General features: G+C 35.4%; 1 protein-coding gene and 1 pseudogene across 2 annotated transcripts; both read right to left on the bottom strand.

Moving 5' to 3' along the window:
- Positions 1-375: 375 nt before the first annotated feature.
- On the bottom strand, positions 376-2,441 carry LOC18586201 (ankyrin repeat-containing protein BDA1-like). Its single transcript, XM_018128714.2, has 2 exons — positions 1,575-2,441; positions 376-1,447 (listed from the first exon to the last, which is right to left on the bottom strand). Exons 1-2 carry the CDS (start codon positions 2,154-2,156, stop codon positions 563-565), a joined length of 1,467 nt encoding a protein of 488 aa, XP_017984203.2. The 5' UTR covers positions 2,157-2,441; the 3' UTR covers positions 376-562.
- A 3,967-nt stretch (positions 2,442-6,408) lies between these two features.
- LOC18586200 (ankyrin repeat-containing protein BDA1-like) lies at positions 6,409-8,149 on the bottom strand (annotated as a pseudogene). The gene is made up of 2 exons (XR_016023114.1): positions 7,488-8,149; positions 6,409-7,400 (listed from the first exon to the last, which is right to left on the bottom strand). The product of XR_016023114.1 is annotated as an ankyrin repeat-containing protein BDA1-like (transcript).
- Between the last annotated feature and the right edge of the window lie 11,513 nt (positions 8,150-19,662).

Genomic DNA, 19,662 nt, shown 5'->3' with positions numbered 1-19,662 from the left:
AAAGTCCTTTTCAATACGGTCAAATAAATATTTTTGTGTGGGGAACCCAGATTTATCCTTTTATTCACGCTCTGCTGTTAGTCTTTCTTTGTAAATGCAGAGCAGTGGTTGTAAGCCATTATGCTTGACAGAAAGCTTAAAGGCTTGAAACCCCCCATTTTTGTTTTTGCTTGGGAGAGTTATCCCATTCTCAATGAAATCATAATTTTATAACGAAAATACTATACATAAAATAATTTACAATAAATGCTAATATCATCATATTTTTTTTGAAATTTTTATGATGAGTGAAAGCCTAAAGTTTAATTTAAAACAAAAACAGTATTAATAACATATCAGCACATATTATAAGCGAAATAAAGTACAGTAAAAAGATACACTAAAAAGTGGAGATGATTTTATACAGGAGGAATTGAATTTATGGGTGGTACATTATGATACAACAAAAAAGATACAAAACCGGAAATAAAAAATATCTAGATGCCGGAGCAGCCATCGTTTAGATCCTCATTCAGCATTAGGTGTCCGTATGCCTTGAGGGGTGCCATGTCAGCCAACGTTCTCATTGCACTACTTCTAACCACAATAGAAACAAAGCAAGCAATACCATGGGTACTGAAACTATGCCAATTACAATCCAGCTGTGAATAAACTCATATAGTACTAAAATGCATACTACAATTCCAATGGATCCTATCCAAAATGGATCATATAGACTAAAAAATAACCAACACCCTATAATTAAATAGGCTCCTATCTGCAATGGGCCATACAGATCAGGCACTAACCAGCATCCTAGAAATAAAACGCTAACTTTTGATACCCGATAAGCAACACACATGACCATCATTAAAACAAAAACCAACACTGAAAACAAATTGATAACATCCGTCGCGAAATCAGTTGGTGCTATGAAAGTTATTGCTTCGTTGAAAGATATAGCAAGAAATGCAAGTAGTACTTGAAGAGCAGTCTTGAAACGATGGGGGTAAGGTCTAAGGAGGCCCAATGTTAGGAAAAACGCTACTAGGAAGACAGTACAGGCTGGAATATAGAAAAGAAGAAAATTAACTTGATCCATGACTGATTTGCCCACAGTGGAATCGGAGTTTGAGGAGCCATCACCTTGCCTAACACTACCCGGCGGGCTAATACTAGCTTGGTAGGTAGCTGTTAGAAGCAAACCTAAAACTACTAGTAAGGCATTGCGATCCTCGCTTGATATACTATCCATACCTTGAAAAATTACTTCTGATGCCTTTGTCACAGTCTTAAACATTTGTTTCCGAATCTTATATTGATAGCTTAAAACTTTTGCACTTCGCCAACCACGCAGAATCTTAATGCTCTCTCTGTTATTAAGTTCGCAGGCAATTGCCAGTGCCGTCCTACCAGCCTGATTGGTCGCAAGCTTATCAGCCTTGCATTTTAATAGCAGTTTGAGCATCTGTTTGATAGAGAGTTTGAGACAAACAAAAGCCACAATCAATTGACCGTGAAATACAATCCCAAATTAAAGAATCCATTCTTCTTTTGGTAAAAGTAAAAATAATTAAGAGGGGAAAAGATCGGACCTTGGGTTGATTATTGCGCGCAGCTATGTGCAAGGCAGTGTCGCCATTCCTGTCTTTCTGGTTCACCACATCCTCACAATAGTCACTCTTCCTAAGCATCCGACATAGGAGTTCAAGAGCTTCTAAGTTATCGTTTCTCGTTGCAATGTGCAAAGCAGTCTGGTTTGTAGTTGCCATATCTAGGATGCATTCAGGGCAAGCCTCTAGAAATCTGGCCAAGAGATCGAGGTTTTCTGCTCCAGTTACTGCGTAGTGCAAAGGAGTCTCACCCAGCCTTCCTTTGACACGGACAAGATTTTTATCATTTTGCATGAGATGTAGCGCCAGCTCTTTATGCCCCTTTTCCACTGCAAGGTGAATGGGGCTTAAGCCTTCTTGGTTTAGCTTCCTAGCGAACGACGGTTTTAAGATCATTACCTCCATAGCAAAATCAAAGCACCCTTCAGCTGCGGCCATGTGTAATGGAGTGTCAACGAACTCCATCTCATCAATCTGCCTCAAAACATTTCCATCTCTTTGGATTGATGCATATAATTCAACAATATTTCCTTCTCGTGCAGCTCTCTTCAAACTTTCATCCATATGAGGAGAGCCAAATTACAAAGACGTGCTGAAAATAGAAGAGGATATTAAGACACATATAACTAAGAGAGCATTGGAGACATTCGGATTGGTTTCACTTCATAAAAATAAAAAGTTCAGCAGTTCCCCTCCGTCCAGTAAACATAGTAAGGTGATAAGGCTTAGAATAATGATAAATTGGTCGGTAAATCGTAAGGCCACTGACAGCAATTGATTAAAAGAGTAAAGAGAGGGTGCGCAGGACACTGTTGTGTCAGTCAATTAAGGCCAATCAAGAATGGTTACCAAACAGAAAAAGTAGTCGTGGATATAAAGTAGTATTCACTGAAGCGATAACTCTTGCTTTCTCCTACTTTATTCTGGTTTTAAAATATCTATTGAAAGCTGGATAGCACTTGTGGCTATATCATATTCAAGCATCGGAACTCAACTCATCCAAATTTACTTAACAATAAAAGTATGGTAGAAAAATCAATTGATAAGGATTGAGATAGAGTTTCTTTGTAAATGCAGGGCAGTGGTTTTAAGCCATTATGCTTGACAGAAAGCTTAAAGGCTTGAAATTTTATTGAATGTCCACATTTAACTTCCGTTGAAATTTATAAAAATGTTTTTATTTTAGTCCTTTTAATATTTTTTTTTAAATTTAGAACGAGATCTTTATCCATTCCCAGGAGATCAAGGACTGTCTCTTCTTGCCCATTTTGCAAGACAAGGTGAATAGGGCTAAAGCCATCATTGTTCAGCTTTAGAGCTAATGATAACTTCAAGTTCATTATCTCCATGGTAAAATCAGTGTGCCCGGCAGCTGCAGCTATGTGCAGTGGGGTATCAAAGAATGGTATCTGATCAATGCCTTCCAAAAGATATGCATCTTCTCGAATTAATGCATATAATGCATCGATATTTCCTGCTTGGGAAGCCCTTCGCAGCCTCTCATAAAGCTCATCCATCTTGAGAATTCTGACAAGGATAACAAGAGCTATAAACAAAAGGAAATTGGGAGAATGATGAGGCAGACAATGTGTTTCAAGGGTTTGATACACTTAATTAGTAAACAAACTACACATGAGGTGCTCTTGGAGGTTCCAAGGAAATTTTCCAAGTAAGAAATTGCCTAATTTGGTCAAAAGCGCAAGTGCTATCTGCTTTTGTGAGACCAAATCTGGTTGTGCGTACCATATTGCTTGCCTGATTGGTGGAGTTGTGGAGTTGTTTTTGTGAAAGAAACTTTCCGCGCGCAGAAATGGTCAGTATACTGGGTTTTAACCAAAATTCTTTATTGATTATATTTTTAAACTGTCATTGTCGATGTTTGTGAGTCAATCTTCTTGTTCCTACCATAAGAATAAATTAATATTTTATTTCTGTATTGATAAATGTTTATTTCAAGTTGCAATCTAAAAGCCCTTTTCAATACGGTCAAATAAATATTTTTGTATGGGGAACCCATACAATATTTAAGCATATCATATTTAAAATATCTCTTGAAATATTTTATTCTGGTTTTAAAATATTTATTGAAAGCTGGATACCACTTGTGGCTATATCATATTTAAGCATCCGAACTCAACTCATCCAAATTTACTTAACAATAAAAGTATGGTGAAAAATCAATTGATAAGGATTAAGATAGATTTTCTTCTTCTTACATTCTTCCCTCTCAGTGTCTCTCATCTTCAAGGATCAATTGAACAAAGGACAGAGTAGAAAAGCGAAAATTTTTATCACAAACATGCTTGTCTTTATGCATTTGAGTAGGCTTAGACTTAGTGGGTCGTTAATGAGAATTTTTCTATAATATTAAATATTCTAATTATAAGGAAAAATCATGAAAAAATCTATTATTTAGATATAAACTTTATATTAATATTTGATAAATTTTACATACTTATAAAGTTATTATTAAATAATTATACATTAATAATAGTAAGTGATGTTTTTTTAATATCAATTGATGTAATTAATAGATGATCTTATGTTTGTGTTTAAAAAATATCTTTAAAAACTTTCTGAACTTATTGAGTTAGATTAGATCGAACCATTCAATGAAAAAATAAATAAAAAAAAACTTGGGTCAACCTATTAGTTCAACCCTAAGTAAGACGTGAATTTAATTGTGAATAAGCATTTGAAGTTAACGTTTTTATTTTTTGATGAAGATGAAAATAATTAGCAGAAGGATGCCATGGATGGCGACAGGGGGTATGAAGATGAACATTTCTCTATAAATCACAAAAAATTCAATCAAAATTTTCAAATTCATCTCGACATTTTATGTTGAAAACGTCTATCTATGCAAAGGCTAATGCTAAAGGATGTGTATGTTTCCATCCCTTTCAAAATAACACTGAGACTTTGAGTTCTCTTGAGCTCCTATTAACCTTCTTTATTTTCAGCAACCGATATAAATAAGCTCCCAATAACCAACACCCAAAAGCAATAGCAAGCACCAAAGTAAGCCAAATGAAACAAGTAAACTTTGCAGTTGGGGTTATGACTAGCGTGGACATGACATAGTAAACGACTAATGGCAACAACGGTAAGAGAACCACTTCGTCAAAAAAATTAATTATTAAAACAGAACCGTAAGGAAAAGCGTGGTGAGAAATGTTGCAGTGTTTGGAATATAAAATAAAAGAAAACTATCTGGACCCATGATTGCTGCCTACTCCACTTGGAACCTCACTAGAACCTGCTTCAGCTTGTCGAACACCATCTGGCGTATTACAAATGGCTCGGTAGATTGCTGTTATTTCCAAACCTACTAGTACCAGGAATGCATTGTGTGTCACTTGATATATTGAGTCTGGTCCGAGTTACAATTATCATTAATGTTTCAGATTTATAGAGCTTAGCCATGAGTCTGGGTTTGGAAATTGAGGAAGCAAATTTCTTGGCAGATTCGTTAGCCAAGAACTGAGTTGTTTTATACTTGGTGATGAATGGGGTATTTTTTATGTTGTTGCTTACCGATGATTTTGGTCAAACTATAAATGAATGTTTGGGACGGTTCTTGTAACGATATTCCCTCTTAATTGGGATATCAAAGCTTGTAAAACATGTTGGTATTAATAAAAAAACTTTGTTGACTAAGCAAACAAAAAAAAAGGTATCATGATAAGATGATTTTAATCTGCACTTCTTCTAAAATCAATAGAACAATCTGTGTTCTATAATTTGTGTTCTTTTAATAGTTACATAAACTCATCTTTTCTAATTCTCTTTCCAAAGCATGAGTGTCTTATGGGGTCAAGCAATTATAAACCAATTAATCAAGTGGAAAGTTTGTATAAAATTCTTGCTAGAATCTTAGCAAACCGTCTGAGACTTGCAGCGGTGGAGGTGATTGGATGCAATCAATTTGCTTTCATTAATGAGATTATAAATTACAAATTTTTCACTTATAGCTAATGAGATTATTAATCTTATGAGGAAGGATAGTATGAGGGGTATCTTTTTATACTGGACTTAAAAAAAGCATATAATAAGAAGAAGACTATGACAAAGATGCCCTTTATCTATAATGTTATTTAATATTGTTGTGAATGCCTAAGCGTTACAAAAAACTGTTACCACTAATGGGTGCTATAGGGGCATTGGAGATGGACATAATGGTTTGGTGATATCTAATCTATAATATGATACAGTTATTTTATGCAAATTTGACATAAAACTTCTACAACTGTAAAAAAAAAAGTGTTAATATGATTTCAAATGATTTCGGATCGAGAATCAACTTAAAAACAAAAGCAAAATTTTTGGTATTGGTGTTGAACTTCTTGATGAAAATGATTCCAATTTGGTCAAACACGCTTTTAGCTTGTGGTACTCCACCTTGAAAGTTGGGGCGAGGTCTTTGAAAGAATGGTGGATGGGCTGAGTGGCTGGAGTGTGCATGGTCAATGGTGAAAGGGTGCTTAGTTTGTAACTACAAGGGAGAGAGTGGGAAATGAGTGGAGGTGTTTGGCCCAGATACCATATCAGCCGGAGTGTTTTGGATGAGTGGAGGTCGGGGTGAGGGGGTGAAGAGAAAAAAAGATGCTTTTGTTTTGGTTTTCCGCCTCAGCTGTCATGCTGAATTAGGAAATGGAGGTGTTTCCGTCATAACGTTTCGAAGGAAGAAGACAGGATGCGAAAATACACTTTCTCGCTATCAACTGGACCAAGACTTTGTGTTGGTGAAGTTTTTGTCAACTATATTTTTATTTTCTCAGACAATGCAAACTTTCATTAGAAAAAAATAAGAAGATACATCAAGAATCCAAGCTGCAATAAAAGTCCAATAATTAGTACACGGCTTACGGGGACGTTCCAGGAAAGAATTTGCCTTACAGAAAACCACAATCCCCCTTAACTTCACAGAAAGAATATGGTTTCGACATTTAACACAGCTGGAGTAAGAATACAAATAACTATAAGCAGAAAGGAAACAAATTGTACGAGGCAGAAAATCTTTCTTCTGGGTACAAATCTGTAGAAAACATAACGGGCGATCCGAAACGCCACCAGGACAGCTATTAACGTTGACAAGCAGTAGTTCACAACGGAAAGAGCATGATACGAGAAGGGTGAAGGTGTAAGAGAAATAAGAAATTGTAGTTTCCATGAGACAACAGCTACTAAAAGCATGTAACAGGAGCCGAAAAGGGAAAGTGTTATGAGAAGAAACAAACAGATTGTACGACTTGGGAGGAGATAAGCTGTTAACCCCAGTGCCACCCAAAAAGTTAAGGTGTTGTATAACCAAAACATGGAAGATGCATCTACTAAATCTGTTAAGTCCTGCAGAGAATTACCGCCACCCGTAGGAGGATTTGCTCCCTGATAAAATGTGTAAGAACTAGAGACTTGGTAATTCTGAAATGAAACGTCGTCACCCTTCTTAGGAGGATTTAATGAGGCATCGTAAGTGGCTGTTATAATTAGCACAGTCACTACTAGAAATGCGTTACGCATCTCATATGAGATACCCTTCTTTCCACGAGCTGCGATTGTTGCAAATTTTTGAAAATATGACATCTTTGATCTGAATGAATTGACGTTGATTGAAGAGTCGGGATTATTGGGAAGCGAGGAACCACGCAAACCTCCGGCTTTGCTTAAAATATCCATTATCTCTCTATTCTCCACTTGCCTTTCATTCCTTTGGTGTTCTAATAGGATATCTAGAGCCGTCAATCCCTCCAAATTTTTGGAATTGATATGGTCTTGACTCAAATTTTCCAGCAACACTTCTACAACCTGATAATTGGTAAAGTAACAAATTAATATTCATAAAACTAGATCTCTGGCATCATATAAATGGAGTCATTGAAATAGGTAGCATACCTGAGGACTATTTCTGATGGCTGCAATGTGCAGAATAGTATTGCCTTCAATGTCCGCCCAACTCAGTAGCTTGTTTTCCCATCGTTGGGCAGCTTCATGGCGGCTCCTTCGGAGCCATCCTATCAAGACTTCAAAAGCTTCGAACATGTCGTTTTTGACTGTGAGATGGAAAGCAGTCTCATCTCGAACAGTCACATCTTCAATAGCCTCGGGGCAAACCTCAAGAAACCTGATCGATAGATCAAGGTTTCCAGTTCCAACTACATGATGCAGAGGAGTCATGCCCTCCCTCCCTTTGACACGAACAAGGCCTTTATCAAACTTTAGGAGTCGAAGCACTGCTTGGATTTTTTCATCTTGCAAAGCTAAGTGCATGGGACTAAACCCAGCTTGGTTTAGCTTTCTTGCAAATGATGGCTTTAAGTTCATCATTTCCATCACAAAATCAACATGCCCAGCACAGGCTGCTATATGTAAAGGTGTATCAAGAAAAGGCACCTGATCAATACGCTCCAAAACATATGGATCTTCCTGGATTAATTCATACAATACGTTGATGTTTCCTGTTTGAGCAGCCTCACTCATCCTCCAATCCATTATGCTGGGGATAATAAATTATGCAGCAATATCCAGACTACTGAAAACTGATGAAATTTGCAAGAAAAGATTAGGGCAGCTTAAAGAATAAAGAAGCAGAGGATAATATAAAGAGGAAAGAAGCAAGTCAGGCAACTAATCATAAAATCAACCCACTATATAAACTCTTAATTAATAATTACTTATACTTCCTCATATGTACTTAAAAAAATGCCTTCAAGTCATTCCGTATCTTTTTTGTTTCTCGATTCAAAATCATGTCATCTGTCCAATATATTAAAATAAAATATTCCAAACGAAAATGGGTTATGTATAAGGTGTATAACTGAATTATCTTAATTCAAAAGCATAGTGGGTAACTGAATTAATGCTAACAACATTACCTATTATCTACTATATTACTTCTTCACAACTTTTAAGGCATAAATGGAATAACCATGCCCACAGGCTTTTAAAGAAAGTTGGGGTCCTTTGCTCAAGTCTTGGTCTTATTTTGCTTGGGCTGATGACTTTATAAAGCCATGGTTTCTATTTTGTCCCTTTCCATGTGAAACATTCATCAAGCATACCATAATGGAATTCAGTTGCTCTTGTGTTTTTGAATTTTATCCTACTTAATTTGATCCCAATCAAAATCAATCCAAATTCGAATAACTTAAACCCGAATTGATCTGAAAAACTAATTCGAGATGACATGAATTTAAATTTAGTATAAGTTTTCTTCTTTTAGATATTGTTCTAATAAAAAGTTAATAAGCATTACATAGAGTATTACTCTGTTAGTAATTTTAAGGGAGAAAATTTAATATTTTTCATTTATTTTTTAAATTTAAATTATTTAGAGATAATAAAATTTCTCATAATTTTTTCTTTGTACATGGTTTAAAGTAAAAATTTTATTATAATCAATGATTTTGCCATATCGACATCGAATAAATAACAACATGATAAATTAGAGCAGTTTAAAGCATAAAGAAATAGAGGATAATATAGAAAGGAAACAGAACCAATATATAATTAGCTCTTTTTTAAATGTGTCTATATGTATAAGGTGTTTTTGGTAATAGATTTTTTTATAATTTTAATTATTTTTATTTAAAAGAATTAAAATTTAGATAAAATTATCTTTAATAAAATTGACTTATTTATTTGACTTCATTCCTCAACTCAAAATTTATTAACAGATCAAGTATGTTTAGATCTGCGTCTCAAACTGACTCATATTTTTTTAACTTTCCTTATCAGATTATTCATTTTTAGAGTATTTCTTATCAAAAAAAATGTTTAAGCATTTTGAATATTTTGGAATAGTTTTTGATACATGAAAAAAATTTGTGAGCGTTTTAAATATTTTTAAGTATTTTGAAATATTTTTGATATATGAAGAAAAATTTTTAAACACTTTGAGCATTCATATTCGTTAATTATATTGTTAAATAAAATATGGTATATCGTTTGAAGTTGTTGATCTTATTAAATGAAATTCAATAATTTTGGTGATTTTTGAGAATTACGTTACTAGTTTTTAAGTATTATATGACTGACTTTGAACATTACATGATTGACTTTAAGTATTGTGTGACTAGTTTTTGATAAAGCATTGTGTGACTAGTTTTTGATAAGGTATTACGTGACTAGTTGATAGGTATTGCGTAACTTGTTAGTAAGGCATTGTGCGACTTAGGTATTACTTAAAAATCAGTCACGTAATGTCTAAAAATCAGTCACATAATGCTTAAAATCAATAATGTATTTTCTAAAAATCAGTCACGTAGTAATTAAATTACGTAATGCCTAAAAATCAATCTTGTAATACTTAAAAACCAGTCTAATCAATTTCAACTCTTTAACTTTGAGGTTTTATGAATAAACTAATAAACTCAAAAACATAAAACACGTACTTTTTTTATTTGCTAAGCCATGAAATTATGCATTTCATAAAAGATAGGTTACAAAACTCTATAACTCTCCAAAGCAAGACAAAATAAATCTCTATCGAGAGGGCCTTGCTCACTCCTCTTATGCAAAAACAAAATATACTCTCTTTATAAAATATTACTTGAACAATTTTAATTCAAAATCTCATAAAAAAATTAAAATTCTCAGCAAATATGTTTAACAGTCATCTCAATCCTAGACATAATAAAATCGTGAACCACTATAAAATCCATCAAACATGTTTTAACTATTTTTTTCCCTGAGCCTATCATTTTAATTAATCTGATCCAGCTCATCAACACAGGTATTTTCATCACAGCACATGTTTCGAAGCAAGTCATCATCAAAAAGTATCCAATTACCAAATCTATCATATTGCCTGCAATCACCATTGAAGAGTAAAATCGCTATTCATTATCTTTGAAAACCCTAAAATTTACTATTTTAAAAAATAAAATAAAATAAAATAAAAACTTGATATCATTATTGAATGACGAGATAGATAGTATTTAATCAGAGAGAGAAATCGAGATTTAATTTTAAAATTTTTATCTAAATGACGAGATGAAAAAAATTTAAACTATTTTGACTTATTTAAAATTATTTAAAAGATATTATTATCAAATTATATCAAAAATTAATTAAAAATAATTAAAATTATAAAAAATAAAATTTTTAAATTAAATTTAAAAAAAAAACTATTCTTTTATAATTTTTTCATATATAATTAACAAACAAGAGCAATCTACTCGTAGTTATGGAAAAAGCAAGTGAAGCAACTAGTCATAAAAAAACAAAAAAAGTCACTTCAATTAGCCATGGTTAAAGAGCAACTTCACGTACCCTTCGAGGCGTTGCGTGCAATGATGAGGTTTAGCGGGACGGCGTCATGAGAACTACTTCATTACAACTTGTTCTGTGACGTCCAATCAAATAGTTAATCCGTGATAGCATTGTCTTCTTTACCTTTTTCAGCGTGCGGTAAGAATAATTGAAAGATAACATTTTTGACACACATTTATATTGTGCTATGATAAATTAAATGGTGGCTAAAAAGGCGACGAGGTCCGTCAATGTTGGCATATCCATCCTGCAATTTTATACGGATTTGTGGTTCTCAGGCAATATACATCCACTAGTAGTCTTTAATTACAAAAGGAGACATTTTGGATTCTAGGTTCTCAAATATATGCCCTTCGTTTATTTGCATCATCCTTACTTGCAGGTACGAGGAAGCTAGTAATAGAGACCGTGGGATAAATGACATATTTTTAATGAGATTGACAGTCTTATGCAGTCCATCGGTGATGTAGCCATTGTCCATAATTTGTGTGAGGCGAACTCCTTTGTCGATGGTCTAGCTAAATATGGAGTGGACAGAGACTCTATGTTTGCAGCTTCGTGTTCAAATGATTCATGGTCCGATCTTTGTGATGTTGTGTGACATTTATATGTTCTCTGCTTGTAGCTAATGGTGCTTTCCGGCTATGCCTTATTTTTAGTAGGAATTATGTTGTTATTTTCTCTACTCTTTGTCTAGTGGTCGGTGACATATATATAAATAAATTCCACTTTTGGCGGAAGAAAAAAAATGTCTTTTTTTCCTCTGGTAATCCCGTCTCTTATATCTTAAAATTTGAAGTCTAGACGTTAAAGAGAAATTCTCGAATTCTAATTAAGGGTGTTCATGGATCAGATTGAGTCAGACTTTGATTAACACCTTAAAATTTTGTCTTTACGCCCCTTTTCCACGCAAGGTGAATGGGGCTTAAGCCTTGTTGGTTTAGCTTCCTAGCGAATGACGGCTTTAAGATCATTACCTCCATGGCAAAATCAAAGCACCCTTCAGCTGCAGCTATGTGTAATGGAGTGTCAACGAACTCCATCTCATCAATCTGCCTCAAAACATTTCCATCTCTTTGGATTGATGCATATAATTCAACAATATTTCCTTCTTGTGTAGCTCTCTTCAAACTTTCATCCATATCAGGAGAGGCAAATTACAAAGACGTAAAAAAAAGGCAGAGCAGGTCCCCTCCATCCAGTAAACATAGTAAGGTGATAAGGCTTAGAATAGTGATAAATTGATAGGTAATCGTAAGGCTACTGACAGCAATTGATTAAAAGAGAAAAGAAAGGGTGCACACGACATTGTTGTGTCAGTAATTATAGTCAATCAGGAATGGTGACAAAACAGAAACAGTAGTCGTGGAGATAAACTAGTATTCACTGAAACGATAACTCTCGCTGTCCCTACTTTATTCTGGTTTTAAAATATCTGTTGAAAGCTGGATAGCACTTGTGGCTATATCACATTCACGCACCGGAACTCAACTTACCCAAATTTACCTCACAATAAAAGTATGGTAGAAAAATCAATGGATAAGGACTAGGATAAAGTTTCTTCTTCCTACATTCTTCCCTCTCTGTGTCTCTCATCTTCCAGGATCAATTGAACAGAGGACAGAGTAGAAAAGTGAAAATTTTTATCACAAACATGCTTGTCTTTATGCATTTCAATAGGCTTAGGCTTACTGGGTCGTTAATGAGAATTTTTCTATAATATTAAATATTTTAATTATAAGAAAAAATCATATAAAAATCTACTACTTAGATATAAACTTTATATTAACATTTGATCAATTTTACATACTTATAAAATTATTATTAAATATTTATATGATAATAATAGTAAGTTATGTGTTTTTAATATCAACTTACATAATTAACAGATGATTTTGTGTTTGTGTTTAAAAAATATCTTACAAAATTTTTTGAACTTATTGAATTAGATTAGATCGCACCATTCAACGAAAAAAAAAAAGCTTGAGTCAACTTATTAGTTCAATCCTAAGTAAGAGATTGTAGACACTTAAAACAAAAAATTTAAATTATAAAATAAAATATATAAAATAAATAAAGAAAAAAAATATATATATATATAAAAAAAAAGGATGGCTGGACGTACGTCCCCCACCCACTACCCGTGATGGAGTTCTGGCCACCAACTCCCTAGTGTCAGAACCCCCTTTAAAGGGGCACCTGTAAAAAAATCGAGAGGGGGACAAAAAAACAAAAAAAAGCAAGAAAAGAAAAAAAAAGAAGAAGAAGAGAGAGAGAGAGAGAGGTGAGAGGTCGGCAAAGGAGAAAGAAAGAAAAAAGAAGCCAACGGGAGAAGAAGGAGAAGGAGAAAGAAAGGACGAAAGAAGAAGAAGAAAAAAGACAAGGGGGACCCGCGGGGAGAAAGGAGAGAAAGAGAAGGAGAAAGAAAGGAAGGAAGAAGAAAAAGAAAAAAGAGAAGGGGGACCCGCGGGGAGGGAGAAGAAAAGAAAGAGAAAAAAAAAAAAGAGAAAGAAAGGAAAGAAAGGAAAAAAAGAAAGAAAAGGAAAATAAAAAAGAAGACAAAGCAAGTTGATCACGAAACAAGATAAGAAAAAAGTTGTGGGCTCTTGAATTCACCTGAGTTTCATCGGACTCAAAATTAGATAAGTTTTGTATTTTTTGTTATTTGAGTTATTATATTATTAGTATTAATTTTATTAACATTCAATATAGTTTTGACAAAAGTTATAAATATATTTATAAAATAATAAATAAGAAAAAATATATTTAAGAAATCAAATAAATAATTAAATAATAATAATAACAAGAGTAAGTAAATGCGAAGAATAAAATAAAAAAGAGAAAGAAATAGTTATATTATAAATATATTTAGATAGTTGTAAATATAATATACATACAAAAATACATGATACGAATATAAAAATATATATATATATATATAAAAAATGAATGAAAAAATAAAATAATTATTGGAAAAATTTCACTTAAGAAAGGCAAAGAGTTACTTTTTTTTTAAGTGAATTTTTTTGGGTGCAAAGTTCGAGACGAATTTTCACCGAAGCGTCGGGATAAGTCCGAACTCTAAACTCCAATACCCGTTAAGTCAAATAGTCATTGTTAAAAAATAATATATGTAGGAAAATTTTGTTACATTCGAATTAATTTAAATAAATATTACTAAATAAAGTTAATCCAATCGTTTAAAAATTAATTAATTATTTATTAGATAAGCTTTGTAATCAAGTAAAAAAATTGACCAACAACAAATATGGATTTGAATAGAAAACCAAAAAAATAAAGTATATATATAAATAATAAATAATAAATAATCAAAAAATTTTTAAAACAATCAATAAACGCGCGCATGTAGATACCATTACTTTATACTGTCATTGCATGCCACTCTTATTTTGCAAATGGCGCGGGAATCCCGATGATGGGATTTTCCTGAGGAGCTTGTAGAGACGAGTTCTTCCGGGGATATCTCTAGGTGAGGAGAATTTCGAGACTTCACCAAAGCGTTGGGATGGTCTTCGAATAATTTTTCAATAAAAGATTACCGACTCCATCATTTAAAATAAACAAGTCACGACATCATTCTACGCTTGCATCATATGCATACATAAAACCAAGTGAAAAACTCAGTCTGGCAATTCAATAAAAATTTAATTAATAAAATAGGGATTAAACTAAGAAAAAGCTATATTAAGAAAACTTAAGATTAAATGGTACCGTTCGTAGAACGGGCGTCACGGAGGTGCTAACCCTTCTCCGTGCGTAATCGCACTCCCGAACCCATCTCTAAAAAACGTGGACTAGTTATCGTTCTTTCGACGGACCTAAAATTAATTTAGGACTTCGTCGATTAAGAATCGGGTTAATAGGTGACCAATCACACCTAGATAAAAAAGATTGGTGGCGACTCCCACACATATTTAATTTTTCCCCGCATCTGACGGACGGGTTCCCGGACCCGCACGTTACGACAGATGGCGACTCCGCTGGGGACATCGAGAGTCAAGCCATTAATTAATCATAAGTTATCTTAAGCCTTAAATAATTTGTTGTTTTCCCTAGCATCAATTTTGCATATTTTTGTTTAATGCATTCATTTATTTTGCTATTATTACTTCACTATTTTTAATAATTGCGGGAAATTTAGGATAAGGGGAGCGTGAAATTGTTGGTCCGAGATCAGTATATTCCTTCTCACACACTACACATCTTGCATTCATGCATAAGCCTTCCACCAGGGCTTTGTCCTTAATTAGGGGGGAGTTAAGTAGCTACGCTCTCGTGAGGTGATAACCTCCGCACGGGCTAGTGAAGACTCCCACTCAGATCGAACCTAGTCCGTTTGAAGCCCGTAATGGGTGAGGATCGGGGTGCCTCACTAGTCCGTGTGAACGACAGTGAGGAGCGATTTGGGAACCTTTAGCTCCATTTTCAACCCAAACTCAGCATGTAGAATACCGAGAGTCGCCTTTGCTTAGGTAGAGCTTCACCGGTGAGAATATACCTTTTGACTAGGTACACATGAAGGAATTTTCATAATCCCCTTGTTCTAAATTCTTCTCCGCGAATAATAAAGGTATCAGGTTACTAATTACTTTCATTCATCTTTTGAAATTTTTGTTTATAGTGCTAACTTGAATTTTTTTGCATATGCATGTTTGCATCATAATTTTGCATATAGGAAAAGTATGTCATTTGACAACCATTAACGAAGTAGATGCAAAAGATGACTCCTGAATTGCAACAAGAAACAATAGCTTATGCACTGAATTACTTTGTTGAGGGGTGTTATGTGACAGATACTTTTAGTACATGATTATTCATATGTGCATAAATCCTCATTTCATGACAATAAGTATTTTCACCTGTAAATAAAGATAAGGGGTTCATTTTTTCATTCATACATGCATCTAATTCACGTTTATGATTACAATAAGGTTCCAAAAATAGCTCGACCACCTAAGCCAAGTGACCAACGTGTTCATAATACGCGTCGACGAGCAAGGATCATGGAAGAAGAACAAAGTGAGCGAATGGATAGAATGGAGAGAGCTCAAGAAGAAATGAGAGAACAGTTAGCAAGGATGATGGAGTCGATAACAAGCTTAAGTAAAGGAAAAAGGGTTGCAGAAGAGTCAACTTCTTCAGAAAACCCACCAGCTCAAGACAGTGGAAATCAAAGGGATGATCCACCCTATCCCCCAGGGTTCACTCCACCACATGCCCAAACCTCTCAAAGGGTCCACCCTCAAGTGATGCCATCTGTTTATTACAATGCACCACCTCCGATGGGCCATCAACCGACTCATGGGCGATTGGGGCCATATCCTGGGATAAATCCTGCTAAACCAATACACGTCCCAGATTTAGACGATCCAAAAGAGCAAGAGAAACTGAGAAAGGACTCGTCACAAACGGGAGAAAATGAAAAAGATCAGAAGAAGTACGATCTGTTGGAAGAACGTCTTCGTGCTATCGAAGGCGTTGATAGGTTTGGTACCATGGACGCAACCGAGCTGTGCTTAGTGCTGGATGTATTGATCCCTGCCAAGTTCAAGGTTCCAGAATTTGAAAAATATGACGGAACAAAGTGTCCCATGGCACATATTACCATGTATTGTCGGAAGATGGCTGCACAGTCTCACGACGATAAGTTACTGATCTATTTTTTCCAAGACAGCTTGACTGGGTCAGCTGCTCGGTGGTACGTACAGCTAGATCGAAACCGTATTAAGACTTGGAAAGACTTAGCAAGGGCCTTCATAGCTCAATACAAGCATGTGGCTGAATTAGCCCCTGATCGATTGTCATTGCAGACTATGGAAAAGAAGCAAAGCGAGAATTTCAAGGAATATGCCCAAAGGTGGAGAGATACAGCAGCGCAAGTTCAGCCACCTCTCACTGATAAGGAGATGACTGTTTTGTTCATAAATACACTCCGAGCTCCATTCTATGAGCGTTTGATCGGTAATGCCACGAAAAACTTTACAGATTTGGTCTTATCGGGAGAAATAATAGAAGGAGCTATCAAAAGTGGAAAAATTGAAGGGCATGAAGTTGTCAGCTCGAAGAAAGGGAGTACGCCCAAGAAGAAAGAAGGGGATGTGCAAGCAGTCGTTCACGATGGCCAACAAGCCCACAACTTTAACCCATATTACCCGTACCCCCCATACCAACCCTTCTATCCAAACATAGGCAACATCACACAAAACCCATATGTGTACCAACCTGTCCCGCAATCAACATTTCAAACCAATGTTCTTCCACAAACTCCACCATCAAGACCGGTAGTTTCAACCAATAATCCTGGCCATGGTCAAAGAGGACCTAAAACTACCCCAGAAAGACCAAAGTTTGATCATATTCCAGTCCCTTACACTACATTGCTGCCACAACTCATAGAAAATCGACTCCTTGCTCGAACCCCTTTAGAACCACTCCGACCACCTTTCCCGAAATGGTATGACCCGAATGCGCATTGTGATTACCATTTTGGAATTCAAAGGCACTCCACCGAGAATTGTACTACTTTAAAACATAAGGTCCAAGCGCTCATTAAGGCAGGATTTTTAAATTTTGCTAAAAAAGATAATTCAAATGTTGATGGGAATCCCTTGCTTAACCATGGAGGTCCGATAGTGAATGCAATATATGAAGGGATGATTCGAAGGGTGAAAAAGAACGTCGACGAGATTCGAACACCGATGGATAGAGTGTTTGAGGCGTTGTCCAAAATAAAAGCCATCACTCCAGAACCGATAGAGATAAAAGAAGTAGGACATGATCTCACCCTTTCTTGCAAATTCCATATGGGGGTTGTTGGACATTCCATTCAAAATTGTGATGGCTTTCGTCTTAAGTTACAAGAGCTAATGGATTTGTCAGAAATCGAGTTTTATGAAGAAAGTGAGGAGGAAGAATTTTGGAAAAAGACCATTCCCTTTTTGTATGAAACCTTTCGATTCGTGGGGTGCAAGGCATCGGACGAGGTCAATCAGGTTCCACGGATGTTTGGTGAGCTATCAATCCATATGATCAAAGATGAAGAATTTAACGAGATCCCTATGGTGTATCCAGTACTGCCAGGAGAGGAGCTAAGCAATTGGACAGCCACAGAATTGCCCATCATCTTTAAGTCTTCCGAAATGTAATGAACAATTTTATCTAAATGCCTATGCCCAAGGGTGTTAAGAGTAATTTCTTGTTTAAGTAGGGCTTTCTGTTACCTTCATCATTTAAATAAATGACAATGCATAATGTGCTTCATAATTCATCAACCTTTTTGCATGTTTCCTTTCATCTATTCTTTTAGCCAATAAATACTCGCCCATACACGCGTCCAACTTTACCTGTTTGCAGGTCTTTAAATAATGAACACGAAGACAATCTAGACAACGATTTGAATATCGATTTTGAGATGATTCCGAACGTTGATGAATTGAAAAATGAAGAGGAGGTGGATGACTATGGCTTACCCCCTGATTTGTCGAGAATGCTGGAACAGGAGGAAAATGAGATTTTACCTCATCAGGAACTCACAGAAATGATTAACCTCGGAAATGGGGAAGAGAAGAAAAAGGTTAAGATTGGCACCTCACTGTCATCCGATGAACGGCAGAAGCTAGAAGAATTGCTCCGCGAATATGTGGACGTGTTTGCTTGGTCATATCAGGACATGCCAGGTCTTAACACTGACATGGTTGTTCACAAGTTACCTATGGGACCAGATTGCAAGCCTATTAAACAGAAGTTGAGAAGGATGAAGCCAGAAATGTTGCTGAAGATTAAAGAGGAAGTAAAAAAGCAATTCGATGCTGGATTTTTAGAGGTGGCTAAGTACTCTGAATGGGTGGCTAATATAGTTCCAGTTCCTAAGAAGGATGGAAAAGTTCGAATGTGCGTCGATTATAGGGATTTGAACAGAGCGAGTTCGAAGGATAGCTTCCCTTTGCCACATATTGATACTCTTGTAGACAACACAGCAAAACATGTTTTGTTCTCATTCATGGATGGCTTTTCTGGTTACAATCAGATTAAGATGGCACCCGAAGATATGAAAAAAACAACGTTCGTGACCATGTGGGGAATGTTTTGTTACAAAGTAATGCCATTTGGATTGAAGAATGCAGGCGCCACCTACCAAAGGGCAATGGTAGCTTTGTTCCACGATATGATGCATAAAGAGATAGAGGTATATGTGGATGACATGATTGCAAAATCTCATACAGAAAGGGATCATACTGTCGATCTCAAGAAACTGTTCGAGAGATTGCGAAAGTTCCAGCTCAAGTTGAATCCTGCAAAATGCACTTTCGGTGTAACTTCTGAAAAATTATTGGGGTTTATAGTAAGTGAAAAAGGAATTGAAGTGGACCCAGATAAAATACGAGCTATTCAAGAGCTACCACCTCCCAAAACGCAAAAAAGGAGTGAGAGGATTTTTAGGGAGGTTGAATTACATTGCTCGATTCATATCCCAACTCACCTGCAAATGTGATCCAATCTTCAAGCTGCTTCGGAAACGAGACCCAGGAGAGTGGAATGAAGAATGTCAAATAGCCTTTGATAAAATCAAAGAATATCTCACAAATCCACCGGTGTTGGTGCCACCGACGGTCGAAAAACCTCTTATTTTGTATTTGACTGTGAACAAGAATTCTATGGGATGTGTATTAGGACAACATGATGAAACTGGGAAGAAAGAATGAGCCGTATATTACTTGAGCAAGAAATTCATGGAGTATGAGTCCAAATATTCTGCGCTCGAAAAGATGTGTTGTGC

Source organism: Theobroma cacao, chromosome 10 (genome assembly GCF_053813885.1).
Source record: "Theobroma cacao isolate CCN51 chromosome 10, ASM5381388v1, whole genome shotgun sequence".
NCBI classification, from domain to species: domain Eukaryota; kingdom Viridiplantae; phylum Streptophyta; class Magnoliopsida; order Malvales; family Malvaceae; genus Theobroma; species Theobroma cacao.
This window is presented reverse-complemented; position numbering and strand designations above follow the sequence as displayed.